The 15,434-nt window shown below is 37.7% G+C and overlaps 1 protein-coding gene across 1 annotated transcript in view; it reads right to left on the bottom strand.

The window, feature by feature from the left end:
* Nucleotides 1–1,143: 1,143 nt before the first annotated feature.
* LOC124953685 (dynein axonemal intermediate chain 3-like) overlaps nt 1,144–15,434 on the bottom strand; it is a 28,297-nt gene continuing 14,006 nt past the window's right edge. The window contains exons 2-14 of the mRNA XM_047505439.1: nt 7,440–7,800; nt 7,163–7,359; nt 6,642–7,070; nt 6,071–6,391; nt 5,684–5,932; nt 5,376–5,534; nt 4,934–5,265; nt 3,874–4,190; nt 3,567–3,801; nt 2,518–2,818; nt 2,256–2,438; nt 1,714–2,079; nt 1,144–1,507 (exon numbers count right to left, since the gene is read on the bottom strand). Of these exons, the coding sequence (XP_047361395.1) occupies nt 1,367–1,507; nt 1,714–2,079; nt 2,256–2,438; nt 2,518–2,818; nt 3,567–3,801; nt 3,874–4,190; nt 4,934–5,265; nt 5,376–5,534; nt 5,684–5,932; nt 6,071–6,391; nt 6,642–7,070; nt 7,163–7,359; nt 7,440–7,674 (3,465 nt within the window). The 5' untranslated portion in view covers nt 7,675–7,800 and the 3' untranslated portion in view covers nt 1,144–1,366. The remainder of the gene's footprint in view (nt 1,508–1,713; nt 2,080–2,255; nt 2,439–2,517; nt 2,819–3,566; nt 3,802–3,873; nt 4,191–4,933; nt 5,266–5,375; nt 5,535–5,683; nt 5,933–6,070; nt 6,392–6,641; nt 7,071–7,162; nt 7,360–7,439; nt 7,801–15,434) is intronic.

The raw sequence follows: 15,434 nt of genomic DNA on the forward strand, positions 1-15,434 counted from the left end.
ATTATGGTAATTCTAAATTCTAAAAAAAAAAAAAAAAAAAAAAAAAAAAAAAAAATACATATATTTATAAAAAAAAAAAAAAAAGAAAAAGTCGGATAACGATTTAGAAAAAAGAAAAATGATTCCTTTATATTTACAAGGAGACAAAGAAAATACGAATTTAATTTAGAAAGGATAAGCCGCGTATTAATAAAAACGTTCGCCAAGGGGCAAAAGGATCGCTACGGTTTTTCAGCTTGTCCCTGGAGCAAGAGAAGAATCTTTGCGGCGTTTCTTCGGGTCATAACGAATAGGGAGTGTAATCTTGTAAACGTGGATCGTACGTCAACGTGATCGTTTTGCATTTCGGCGTAGCTAGAAACGTCGCACGGATGAAGGAGCGGACGTCGAGTTGGATAAAATCAGAAGCTAGAGTATGTTGCTCTTGGGAAATAAAGGACGAAGGAGAGAGCACACGCAAGGAGATCGAGGGAGCAAGTTGCTCTGGCTCCGTTTCTGTGGTCCACCCCTTGTGACTCCTTCTTCTTGCGCTCGCGTGCACGTACGCATGAAAAGGTATAAGGAAGAAAGTAAGAGAGAGATAGAGAGAGAGAGAGAGAGAGAGAGAGAGAGAGAGAGAGAGAAAAGAAAAAAAGTGGGAGAAGATGGAAAGAAAAAAGTGCTGGATCGTCGTTGCTAGTTTGAAATTTCAAATTCATTTACGTGCAAGCCGCTGCGAGTTTTAATCCGCTTTAATTATGAAAAATCGTCAAGCGTCGACTGTCTTCCTCCCTCTTTCCTTTTCCTCTCTCATCGTCTGTCTGACTTCTCTCCAGACATTTTGCTCTCTCTCTCTCTCTCTCTCTCTCTCTCTCTCTTTCTTTCTTTCTCTCTTTCATTCCCTGTCTTTCTCATTTCTTTCCTCCGAAGTTGCATCATCATCAGCTTTGGTCCTTTTCGCCGGTCGATTCATCGCTTCTCGTTTATCGCTGCTCTTTACGTAATTAAGTTGATTACGCAGATACTTCGCTGACATGATATTTGATACTTTATTATACCAAATATCTAATAAAAGCTTGATATTGAAATATGAGAAACAATAGTCGATCGTAATATCGTAATGTCAGAGATCTTATAACTTCGTTACGTTTTCTAATAACGACGTTTACTATAAATTCACTTTATTCACATTTGTATGTATACCTACGTATGAAAGAATCTGCTTGAGTTTATATATATATATTTTTTTGAGTTTTGAATTATCTCATGCGTTTCAAATAGTTTCTAATGAATTTTCTAACCTTATACTTTGGATGAGAGAAAAATTGCATTACCGTCTTCGTCACGTTATAATTCATACCATTGGAAATTGTATTCATCGATGTTTTTATATATAAATATTGTGCTTTCGTTGTCTCGCTTTCTGTAAAACGGTTGGCCAATCGAACACGTGGTGAAATTCTTGATATAACATTTTTTCCAAAGCTTCTTGTTCGACTGCGTGATATTCCTCCATTATTCGTTGTGCCTGTCAACGGAATAAATTTATTTATTTATTTTTTTTTTTTTTTTTTTTTTCTTCATAAGATTAAGTTTGAAAGACAAATGATCTTTCGAAAGATTTGCTTTTTTTTTTTTTTTTTTATAATTAAAATAAGAAATACGATTAAGCAGACGTGAGTTTACTTTAAGAAATCGTCTAATCGTATCGCAATGAATTTATTTCATTTTCACCTCTTCTTGAACCTTAGATTTCTCGGTAGGGATCTTGGTCGTTAATTTTGTATCTTTCAAGGGCTTCGGTATGATGTAAGGCAAGGATATTTGATCGCGATCGTCCGATTTATGATCGATTTCCTGCTCCGGAAAGAGAAAAGTTACGGTCTCCTTGAAAATCTGGTCTCGTTCTTGCAGGATCTTGTGAATTTTTCTATCTTTTCTCTGAGCTTCTTGGCGTAATTTTAAAATTGGCGCTCGTTGTCTCTCAAGAACGTCCCTCCTGAGACCTTTCTTCTCGAGGACAGTTATTTGCATGCGTTTCATTTCCATCTCACGCCAACGTTCTTTAGTTTCTTCTATAAATTGCCAAGGTTTCCGTTTCTGAAATATTCCAATCGAGATATTATTTTAACTCGATCGAATATCAAAGAATCTATCTAACTAAAAGGGAAATCATTCTAAGGAACGGAAGTCAATAGCGATTAATAAACTCGATCGCAATACTGATCTCCATCCATTTTTTTCTTTTGTAAGAATGTTCGATAGGTATAGCATACTTTTCTTTTTGTCTTTTCTTCTTCTTTGGCTTTCTTTAATATCTCGGCCATTTCTTCTTGATGCTTTATTTTTGCTTCTAAACGTTTCTCTTCTACTTCCTTCTCGTCTAATTTCTTTTTCTTATGTATCCTTTCAAAGTTCTTTATATTCCAAGCATCTTGCCAGCTTTTAAATTTAGATATCTGCTCGGATAAAGCGTACGTTTGTATTAACTTCGTATAGAAATGGAAATTGATAATAAAAAATAAATAATCGGTTTACTCTATCGACTTGCTGATCGACATAATCTTGCATCCATTTAATATCGCTAACGTCGAACGTCAGTAATATTGGAGGGGCGGTGAATATCCTCAGAGTACCATTATAGTCGCAGATTGCTATGCACTGTGGGTCCAAGGGTAACTCATGTATATAAACGCCCATAATTATATGACCGGACACGCTTTGCGTAATAGTCGGTTCTTGACTCTTGACGATGAAGTCCCAAATTTCTATGGATCCATCTAATCGCGCCAAAAGTAAAATCGTTGGACGGATGTTGGTCCAGGAGCAACCCGAGTAACTAAATAAAAATGAAACTTTATATTTCATGGAATAAGTCTACGGAAAGTAATTTAAATGCGTAACCGAAGTTTCATTTTATTTTATAAACGTAACGTCGTTTTATACGCTCGTATTTTATATCCGTAACAAGAACCAGCCGAGCTTCAGGCGATGAAGAGATCTTGGACCAAACGATGTATATGTGTGTAACAACGTCGAAAGGTACGGGCTCTATCGAAAATAGCTTTCATTAACGAAGCGGTGTTGGTGCTCGTGTTGTAACCGTAAGTTATGGCTGTATTGTCATGCAGATCATACCGAAAGTTCGGTTTCCACTAGCGAAAACTACATACAGGCGATGCATCCAAAACGAGCGAGGTGCTTGCGCAGCAATACGAAACGCTACTGCGGCAATTACATGCTGTGCATTGCGGCAATTTATCGTACGAGCTGCTCGTTATTTTTACTACGGATGAAACGCAGCCCATTATGGCACGTATGTATGTTTACGTATATTCATACTGTCACTTCTCGATTCTATATCGACGTTTCTCCTAGACAAGTAATCTATTTCTAGTCGATCGATGACCTACATTTTCTTTCATTATATCGCGATATATGTATATGTCTATATTCGAGTCTATATGTATTTAAGCCGATCCATCGATGTGATAATGAATATGATAACGAACGTGATAGCAAACAAGAATGGAGAGGGTTGAGTAGGTGAACTAAAAAGCAGCGATATTGGATTTTTCGTCGCTTACCGCAGTTCCGATTTTTTCCAAATAACCGGCTCTCCAAAGTCCTCTCTCCAAACAGCAAAAATACGTCCGCCTATGGTAGCAACGATATTCTTGTGAAACTCGGATCTCGCCATGTGCGTAACCGGCCCATCGTGTATACGCTTTATCCACTTCCATTTGCATTTTTCTCGATTAGTCAAACTGTTAACGTCTGAAGGGTTTTCGAATCCCTCCCAAGTAATGAGTCCGACGTAACCTGTGAATTTCGATAATCCGCCGTTTATTTTTGACAATAATATCAAATGTGATACGAAAAAATTGAGACTACCTTCGACTGTGCCAATAAAAATTTCCGGTTTCATTATATAATCGGGTTTCTCCAATATGAATTTAAAGCATCGTTTTGTTGAAATATCCATCTTCATAACTGGAAATGCTTCGTCTTTCTTTAATTTCGGAAAGTACATGGTGAACGTGCTTAACATCGGATAACGACTCTCGTTTGGATATTGAATGAAAAGTATGTAATATGGTTTCCAAATACGATCGAACAATCGAAAGGGTGAAACAGATTCCATCAATATAGGAGGAAATGCTTTTTTTTGATTTACTTTCTTAGTTTCCTCCTTTCTCGGTATGTTTTCCCTTCAAACAGATTGCGTTTTAATTAGACCCGTGTATGGAGAATGTTAGGATTCAATCATAGGAAGGAGGTAAAGGAATTCGATATGCGATTTGACGAGCAATCGATGATTAGAAAGGAGGACCTATCCATCAATTTTCGAATGTACGCAATGTTAGTGAGAGTGCACGAGAATGGTGGATATACGACGGAGTTACTAGGGCCATTAGAGTTCGGCAGAGTCGAGAGTTTCTCGAAGAGGGATGAGAAGCGAAGATGGAAAGTGGTGGGTGATCGCGGAGAATGGCCGGTTAGGATCGGCCAGAGGATGCAGACGTTTCTCTTGGCCGTTTAGCTCGCGACAAGTTCCTCAGGGGGCGTGGACGAACATTCAAAGTCACTAACTTCGCTCCCGGCAGACGGTTGGTGTAATTCTCGCTGGTGGTTATCAATTGGCAGCTCAGGTCGTAGCTCACGTTATCTAACATCGAGTTGACCCTGCGGCTCTTTAATGAGTTCGCTTGCTGCTGACGTAGTCACTCGGAAGGATGAAAGACTTTAAACGAGCTTGGAAGACGAACGGAGCAGAATGCTAAAGCTCGTAAGAGCTTTACTCGGAGAAGCTTCGAGGTAAACGAAGGAGAATGATCAGAGTAATCGCATTCATCGATTGCGATTATCAAGATTGAGTTTTAGCATATAACGAAAAGGTTGGTATCGTAATATTTTCGATCGGCGATAATACGCAAACATTGTGAGTACTAACTTGAGATCCCAAAAGGCGATGGTTCCATCCATGCTACAGGTAATGAATTGCATGGAAAGATTTTCGAAGGTCGTATCGTTCTCCAAAGATTTGATTCTACCGTTCTTCTCGACCTTGTGATAAGACGGTATCCAAGTTATTTTGGTTATAGCAGCTTTCTGGCTGTGTTGCAACGAGGACATCGCTACCGGTTTTAAGATCGACGATTCAAGGGTATCTTTCATCCACGTTATCAGAGACCGTAGAGTAATTTTATATTTCACTTGAATGGAAGTGGGATCTATTATCGTTTCCATGCTTTCAATATTATCTGGTAAGGACCAAATGGCGATCTGAACGGAAATACAATAAAGTGTTTTGCTATTCGTGCCTTCTTCTTATGACTCTTGTAACGAATAAATTTTCTTACCTCGATACCTGTCGTTTCGAATATAATGCTTACCTGACCGTTCGCACAACCACCAATGATGATCCTACCATCTAAAGGACAAATGGAGATTGACTTGATCTCCCTTGGGCATTCCAAGACCAACTTCGGACTCAAACAATCATTGAAGGACCACACTAATGCTAAATTATCACCTTCACAATCTCTGAGGACCTATAAAACGACAAAAAAAGAAAAAGCACGATCGTACAATTACAACGTTGTAATACGATTATTTTTATATATTTTTAAATTTATTGTAATTAATATGCGCCCTTTAGATCCAAATCATTATCTAAATGACTGTTAATATCATTATTTACCTCTTCGTACACTTCTTGACCCAAAAAGTATTCTGAATAGCCGTAATGAGTATAGGTCACGCAAGCGATACCAGTCCACAAAGGATGCCAAGATAGATCATTAATGACCTTGTTCTTCGTTCGAAGCTTACTATAAAAACTTTGATATTCTCTGTATTCTACTGGTATCGGTGCTTTCGTATCTCTTTCGTATTGCGCAAGATTCGTATAATCGTCCGCATAAATATCCCACGTCGCGTTCATTTGCACCTATTTCGATGAATGGTTTGTATATTTTACAAAAAAAGAAAAAAAAAAAAAAAGAAAAATAATCATAACTAAAGGAAGATAGAAATCATACAAGTAGATATTTACAAAGGATATTTAGACGGATATTAAAGTGCAAACCTGATCGCATATAATGTCGGTATAACGTCGTAGAAATCTCGTGAGATTCTCGATATCTTCTTCTGTAAAGGCGGATATATCGATCGGCTTGTACTCATATTGGTATTGAAACCAGGAATTTACGGGTATTGAAGGCGGGGTCTGGGCGTCGTTGTCCTTGATGCTGGGCGTCACTTGCGTGGGCCTGCTTATCGTGCTTCGTGACACGTTCTCGAATGTCTGCCGATATGGCAGCAAGTCGATGTATCCGTCCCTTTGATCGTCCGCTCTCCTGTCTACCAGATTCATTGGCACGTTGAGCAAATTCGCCGTAGATACGACCTGTTTATCGTATGTGATAATACGATTTAATACTCTCTCTCTCTCTCTCTCTCTCTCTCTTCCTCTCTCTCTCTCTCTCTCTCTCTCTCTCTCTCTTTCTCTTTCTCTTCTTTCGTTCTTCTCTTTCCGTATGACCATTTAATCTCTTGCAATGGGATAACATTGCTCAATTATTGCATAGATTTGTAGGAGAAATAGCGTAGGATAATGGAGAAAAAGCGTAAGTACATTTTCATGTAAGGTGATATACCTCGATCTCGATTTGGGGCCTTTGATTCTTGATAACGTTCTCGTCGACCTCCTTGCCACTTCCTAGATCCTTCCACTTGGCTGGCTGCTTGTAAACGGCGTTCCTCACGCGAATCTCGTGACTCCGCCTCTGAATTTGAATTTGCTGCAATACGGTTTCCTTTGCCTCGATGCTTAGACAAATGTAAAATTGGCCCTCCTCGGTGACAGAAGGGGCGTAACCGATCAGCATTCTCCTTTCGGGATACTCAAGGATCTCGTTCTTCATCGACAAGAACTCACTGCTCTCGGAGTGAAGATGGAGATCGTCTTCGATGGTTTCCTTTTGTACCCATACCCATGGATATTCCGTAGTGACATTCTCACCGATGACGCAACCGATCGTTTGTTGAATTGAAGGAGATAAATCGATCCTTGCTACACCAGCACCCTAAAGATTAGATTAAAAAAGAAAAAAAAAAAAAATATTTCTTTTCTAAGGAGAAGTTATATTTTATCTCAATCAATAAATTAATATTTAACCATAGAAGTGGAATAATGAATTTCTTGTTGTTTTAATGGGACTTCTTCATCTATTTTACCAAGTTGTAAGATATCATAAAATGAAGGGCCACTGGCTTCATAGGAATCTAACTCGTATATGGTTTTACTCCGTTTGGGAAAATCATCGGCGAGATCTATACTAACTATTTTTTTCGCTTTCTCTTCCCAATCCTTATCTATATTTCGTAGAAACGATACGAATGGAGAAAATTAAACGGCCAAACGAGATGATCGAGAACTATCAAAGATCAATCACCTTCTATTTCCTCGTACTCTTCCTCGTCAATTTTCATTTCACCTTCCTCTATATACATTTCTTCTGCTTCTTCTTCTTCTTCTTCTTCTACTATTACTACTACTTCTTTTTCTTTTTCTTTTTCTTTTTCATCTTTCTCCTTCGTATCTTCTTCCTTTTCTTGTTCTTTATCGTCGTAATTGTGTTCGTCGTTTTGTCGACGATCGTCGACTTCTCTTTCATCAGATCCTTCCATAATAATTATCAATGACGTATCGCATGACTTTAATATATGAATTCTCGATGAGTATCTCGAAAAATAGGATAAACAAAAGACGTTTCGAGTTCTCGAGCTATTCTCGAGTATTTATCGAGATTCTTCCTGTGAAAAAGAGAGATTTAAAATTCACAATCCTGCCGAAAGGTTATGGAAATGCATGGACACGCGTTGGAGATGAAGAGATAACGATTTAGAGGGAAAATACGAGGTAAGCGGGGTAAGGGACTATCGTTAAGGACTCCCGTTGCGAAATAATCCTGAAAACTAATTTCACCGTGAGCTGCGTTGCCAGCGACGGCGGGCGTAGCAATGATACTCTGTTGGCCGTGTCGCTCTTCTGTTAGGAACTCGAGCGTAGAGGAAAAGGGTGTATGAACTCCGAGATATACGATATGTGTGTACGAAGATGAGGAGGTAAAGGGAATGGGATGAAAAGATGGAAGTACAGCGGGAAGTGAATACGGCTAGTCGAGGTAATTTCGGTCTTGCTTCATCTGACCTTTAATCTAACCCTTTCCTATTACGAAGTCTCTGCTCTTTTCTCGGTCCTTATCGGTCTACTCTCATCAATGAGACGTTTATCGTTCTTATTTATCATACGGGCCCATCATCATCGATCGTTCTCCTTTATAATAACTATATCACGAATATTTCGAAGAAGTAATAATTCTGTAAATCTTAAAAGATGAAAAAGTAGCATATTATATTTTACTATATTATATTTTGATATTCTACTTCTCCCGCACTCTTGGGAGAAGAAAGAGGAGAATACAAGTGGATATAAGTTATGGAGAAGACTGGTTCACGTACATTTCGGAAAAGATATTTTCAACCTTCCTATCTCCGGGCGTATTCCATTCGTTTATTCGCACGAATGCCGGATCGCGATCCCACGGTAAAATACATCGTGAGATACGAATTGGAGTTATATTCGAGCGGGAGACGAAAAACTTTTTATTGTGTTAGTCCAGTAGCTGAGATGTAAAATACCACGTTAAACTTTCGAGTGAAACTTTTTTACGAGTTTTATGAAAGAACGGCTAATTTAGTTTCTCCGTTGCGTCTATCGCTAACGCATTGCGAATAATTTGGAATTTTTTATTTCGCCATAGACTTCATTCACTTTCTCTCTTTGCGATTTGCTTGTGGATCGTCATAAGGGACGATGGATATTAAAATCGACTTTTTTTTTTTTTTTCTTTCTTTATTTTCGAACCAACATAGTTTCTCTTTCGAATTAACATCGTTCCCGGATTGATTCATATTCAAATAAATCGTATTCGATAAAATAAATACGGAGTAAAATGTATGGCCTCTCGTGATCACGATATTTATATATACTTTTTATCTAAAGGAAAAAAAAAAAAAAAAAAGAAAAAAAAAGAAACGTTATCTCATCGGAGAAACCGATTTCCACTTGGTGGTTCGTTAAATTTAGGAGTTTCTCTTGAATCTTACTTATCCACGTGAAAGCTAAGAACTATGGAAAGCCTTCGTCCGTTCGTTGAGTTGAGATATAAAGATACGAACTTTGTTATTGTTTCTGCTCTAATATCGGTGAAACGTCACAATCAGTTTCCCAACTTTCCTCAAATTTACCTCTCTAACGGATAGTCAGGGAAAAAGTTATCTATACATTTATTTATTTCTATACGGATTAATGGTATTTTTTGAGAGAGAGAGAGAGAGAGAGAGAGAGAGAGAGAGGAATGAAAGCTAATGAAATTATATCGATTGGACGGAAGACAGATATAAAAGTGTTCTTTCATGTCAAATTCGTGAAATCGTTTCTCTCTGAAATCGAGTATGTATAGATCAATAGGCATATAGTGTTGTACGTTCGCGAGTTTGCAAGCTCGGGTACGCTGGTTCGCGGCTGGTACCATGCTTGCAGCATATCGGGTTAACGAGAGAGCGTGCACGTAGGGTAGTCGTGATTAGAGAGTGGAGGTCCTGCAGAGATGGACGGACGGTTGGTTAATTTTCAATTAACTAAGCGCTGCCTGCTGGAGGACGACGTTGGGATTATACGACGATGGCGATCGGCACGTCGTATCGCCAGGTGACTACCGATCCGACTACATACGCGTTTCCTAACTACTCTGCACATACTCGTTCTGCTTCTCGCTGATCAGTTAGCTGATTGGACACAGCCACGCGTGGCATGCTCAATTAAATCATCGCGGTATCCCACGAGAACATGCACTTTGCCTTTTCCCTTTCCCTCCTATACCTTGTAACCTGTCTTATAAATCATAGTCGATGTACAGTCATGATAATATATACTAACGCACATGAATTTCTAGATCTGCGATATTTGTATCTTTATATCTTTCTAATTACTTATTGGCTTACTATTACCCAGATGAGAAATACCAATTTCTTTTTTATTTTTTTTTTATCGACTAAACGAAATAAAACCCATCAAAATTATTCTTTTATCGTTCTATCCGATGACGTGATAGCAGTCATAGAAAATATAATACGTTTAACATCGAGAAAGATTTCTGAGCTATTCGATAATCAGTATGCTTCCATTTTCCTACCATCCTTACTACATTATTTTTGTCTAGAATCTCATCATTTCCTCCTTTTACATTGTCCCTTCACATCTCTTTCATGTCTCTCATTCTTTTTCTCTCTCATTCTGACTTCATGACCCCTTATTCGTTCCACTATTTATCTACATAGGTTGGTATGTACTATAATATAGTAGCAGAGTATATACTTCAACACACACACACACACACACACACACACACATATAAGTACGTATTCATGTTTCTATCTATCTATCAATCTATCCTTTTGCTTTTTATCTCAACTCTCACTCGACTTTTCGGTCATCGCTCAATTTCCTCTTTCCTTCTTTCGTTAACGCGAGACTGGCCGCGATCTCGTTAGTAACCGGATCCTTTTTTCCTCCTACGGCTCGAGTAATTTCACGACATTTTTTTGTTCTCTTTTTCTCTCACTTTCTCTCTCTTTTCCTCTCTCTCTCTCTCTCTCTCTCTCTCTCTCTCTCTCTCTCTCTCTTTCTCCTTTAGCTACCCTTATTTCGTTCCGCGCTTCGAAATTGCCAGCTTCTCACGTTACCGCAATTAATCCGCCTGCAGGTAGATGCGAAGCGATCGATCGATCCTTCCTCCAAGGAGAGACGTTCATTCGTTCTCAAGTAAAGTATCACGGAAGCTCAGCTCATGAACGTAATAATATCTCAAAGAAAATCTATTTTATCGGTGTACTAATAAGTGTTGTGTCAAACCAAATAAGGTAGGATAAAATTCGTCGTCGTTGTCATGCTATGAATAAAAAAGGAGTAGACAGTCGATTTTCCTTGATCAATTAATTTCGACTATTCTTCGTGAAATTTTTCTTACGTTTTACATTTTCTTTTCTTTCTTTTTTTTTTTTATTTTATTTTTTTTTTTTTTTTTTTTTTCGTTAATTATTGAATACGTTAAAATCGATTCTCGCGTTGAAAATTATAAATAATTTAGACTGACGTGATACAATGGCATAGAAAGTAATTTTAAATTATTCACAGTTGGTTTTATGTTAGTGAATGTTCTATATTGGCTAAATCTATTATGCAGTTCCAAGGGATATTATCTTTCTGATCCGTTAATGTGTTCCCTAATGTTCTAACAATTGGGCGACTAATAGATTCGGATGATTGCTTACGTGTGAATTATATTTATTGCTTTACTTTGTTATTGGGGAAACAATTGGGAAAAGTAAACTTTCTTTTTAATTCATCGACGAGAAATAAAAACGAAAAGGAAGGGAAGAAAAGCTGAATCGTTTGTATCCTTTTTCGCGTGAATCGCCAAAAAAAAAAAAAAAAGCAAAAGAAGAAAGAAAAAGAAAAAAGAAACATAGATATTTCTTCAGATTCTCTTTTCAGTAAAGCAAGCGAAGATCTTCCGTGAGTATTCGAGTCATGTCCCGACGATGAAACGCGTAGGAGGTAGGAGGTAAAGGCAAGTAGGGATAAAGGCGATCAAGCAAGAACCCTTATGGTAGCTTATACGTGTAATAACGATTAACGTCGATGGTGCACCTGTCGCTTTCGCGTTGTACCTATGTCTAGGGTCACGTTCGCCGGTTTCGCGTCGTCGGTCTTACTCCTTAGTTATCGTTAAAGCTTACACGATGCACTTTCACCTAAACTACTTTGTCTTTTTAGTTCTCTCATCTTCTCTCATATGAAGATTCGAAATCACGCGAAGAATTGATTTAAACGATGCCACGAGTTTATATTTCACGTCGTAAAAGATTAAATTAAATTTGAGAATTTGCGATCGTATAGATCGATGACGCATAATGATTCATGGATTTGCTCTGTCGTCTTGAAATCGTACGGATATTGGAGGATGAGAGACAGAAAGAGAGAGAGAGAGAGAGAGAGAGAGAGAGAGAGAGAGAGGAAAAGGAGGACATTATAGAGAAGGTAGGTCAGAAGACGATAAAGGCGATTTGCTTTCGGACGAGCGAATATATCGGCTTTACAATCGATAAACGCGCGTGTCGAAAGGTGCTAGATAGGGAGTAACGTAGGGAAGGGTAATAGTTCGCACGAGTATGCACTCTAGCAGCTAACTCGCGAGAGCCGTTTCGTCTCTCTCTTTCTCTTTTTCTCTTTCTCTCACTCTCCCTCTTCCGTTCTCTTTCTCTTTCTCTATTCGCCAAAGAAATTGCGGGCGTGTAAGCGAGCGAAACGAAGCGATCGGCTTTGCGTGACGACAAATCAAAGTCGATGGGCGTCGCAACACGCGAGAGAGAACGAACGGGAACGATATCGAGTGTAATTGAAGGCAGTTGCGCGAACGACGGGACGTAGGTACTCCGTCGATTCGCCTTCTTTCACTGAGTCGCTTTAACCATCCTCTAATACTCTAATATATGGAAATGGAAATGGATTTTATCCCGAGATGGTGTGAGGTAGCGTACTCGAGTAGAAGGAAAAAAATGATCGGAGAAGTTCCACTCGTCTCGGATCATACCTACTTCGATCAAATTCCAAACTCCAAAAAGTGATTTTAATTATCGAATGCGCCAGCCAGCCGTAACTCGGTGAAAGGGGCTGAACGGAGGTGCAATTAGCTTTTTGCCACGTCGTACACCCCCGTTCGATCCTCATTCTCTTAGCCCCCACTTCTTCCCGTTTCCCATTCTCTCTTTCTTTTCTCTCTCTCTCTCTCTCTCTCTCTCTCTCTTTTTCTCTTTCTCTCTTTCATTCTCTCATTCACTCCGTGACTCTCAAAGGAGAGAAATTCTTGCGAGAATTAAATGTCAATCAGCCGTGACGTTCATTAAGCGAAGCTGAACTTTTTTACTTTTATCAAAAAAGACTCACAGACACTTTGCCGCGGTGCTGCAGTACGAACGATTTTCACCTTTTACACATCGTCACGATACTCGTGTCGCTTTTCACCTTTCACCCATCATTTCTCGCACGTTCTCCCTTTCTTCCATTTTTCCGCTATCGCTTCCGATAATTGCTACAAAGGCTAACCTCAAACACTATCAACGAGAACGTACGAACGATATTCGCTCGAAGGATTTAATTCACTTTCGCTTACTCGCCATGTCGTTTTACGTCAACCTCAAACTAGGACAGAAAGGATTATTATCTAACTCGATCGATGGATACCTACTCTTTGATAAAAGGACATTGAGATGCTCGATTGAACATGACTTTTATAGCTCTTTTGTCACTTTCTTTACGACTACTCTTTATTTTCCTTCTTTCCTTCTCTCTCTCTCTCTCTCTCTCTCTCTCTCTCTCTTTCTCTTTCTCTTTCTCTTTCTTTATGTTTTATTCTCCTATATAATATTTATGGCAACGGAAGTTTCAATGGAAAGGTACATTCATTATTAACTTTGTTATAATTCCGTTTAAAAGTATCGTTAGTTTTCTTCATTATTACTCGCAAATATCGTATTTTTAGAAAATACAGAATAATCATGAACATCTCCCTCCTCCTCTCTCTCTCTCTCTCTCTCTCTCTCTCTCTCTTCTTTGAAAGTAAGATGTTCTTTTAGAAAATAAAGTACCTTCCTGTAGTGAGAAGGTTTGCTGCATTTTCTTGCATAAATCACGATCATGGTACTTTGTTCGAGATACGAAATAACATGAAGTACTTTAGAAAAAGAAAAAGAGAGAGAAAGAGAGAGAGAGAGAGAGAGAGAGAGAGAGATGGAGTAAAGGGTAAAGGTAAAAGAGGAAAGATGTTGTTCGAAAGGTACACACTTATTTCGTGGGAATACGTCGACGAAATGTTTCTCATATTATAACATCTCGCAAAACTTTAAATTCCGGTCAAAAATGTTTGTTCTTGAGAGGGTATACGGTCTGATTCATGTCGAACAGTCCTACACTAGCACTTCTTGTTTGTTCAAGATATACAACGAACACGTTTTAAGGATTTCGTGCGTTTTATTCGTCGACTTAATACACTGAAGTAGGAATATAATTTACGACGTAAATTAGTATGAAATATTCGCCCATATATATAATATATAATATATATATATATATATATAGGATGAATTACGTAAACGACAGAAATTTCTTTTTTGATTCTTTCGTATTTATTTCATTAATTATTAGACAAAATATATAGGTTCTCTGTCTGTTAAACTGATTGCATAAATTGTTTTGTTAATTTTATTATATTATAACATATGGCTGTTAATAAAAATCTATCTATACTTATTCGTTCTTTGGAATTTCAAGTATTCGTGAGTATTTTTGCTTTCCCTTCAACCGAAGGGAGATGACAAGCAGCAATCTTCTTCCGGATGGTAGCAGGAGACTGAAAAGTGGGAAAAAGCGTAGCTCGTAATGGATGTAAAATGTATACGCTTGGGTGCCTTCTTTATTCCTCATGGATCTTTTCCGTCTATGCGTAGGCTCGAGGTAGAAAACGGAAATGGAATCTCTTTTGGCGAATCGCAGTGTCTTCCAGCTTGCGTTCGTTCACTCTTTGGATTCTGGAACCTTTTTATTTTATTTCTCTTTTTATCTCTTTCTACACGTGCGTGCGCGCGCGCACGCGCACATATACATAGATACAAAATATATATATATATATATATATGTCTGTATATATCTCGGAGCAATATTCATTATCACTACTATATCAGATATATTTCGATTTATTTAGTGTTTTCGGAATTAACATGGCTTCGTTAAATGCGTTAATTCATAATTATTAATAATTACTACGTTTCAAGAATTGTATCGTAAACTTGCAAAATAGATTTGAAAAATTAACATTAACAATATTGGAAGATGATGAGGAATAAAAAAGTATCTTCGATATTGCTATTATACCTTCATTATTTTTATTTGTTTTTTTTTTTAAAGATATGACGAAATTTTGTTTACAAATGTCTATGATATGATGTAGAGTGGGCGGTTATATGGTTATAATAATTTTTCTTGTACGTAGATATTATTAAAAATAATGAAATATTGAAAAATGTAGTAAAAGTAATAGTAAATAAATAATAGTAATAAGTAACTTATGAAAGAAAAGTTTTTCGAAGTTTCGATCTATTAATTTCATACATAGACGACTGTTTATATTTCTTCTAATCGTTATTTAATATAAACAAAATATAATTTACATAATTATAATAAAAATTATAATGATTTCATTGTAATTATATGTTTTTATTACGAAAGAAAAGAAAATATTCAATTTAAAGTATTATTAACAAAATCG

This window comes from Vespa velutina, chromosome 1 (assembly GCF_912470025.1).
Source record: "Vespa velutina chromosome 1, iVesVel2.1, whole genome shotgun sequence".
In the NCBI taxonomy this organism is placed as follows: domain Eukaryota; kingdom Metazoa; phylum Arthropoda; class Insecta; order Hymenoptera; family Vespidae; genus Vespa; species Vespa velutina.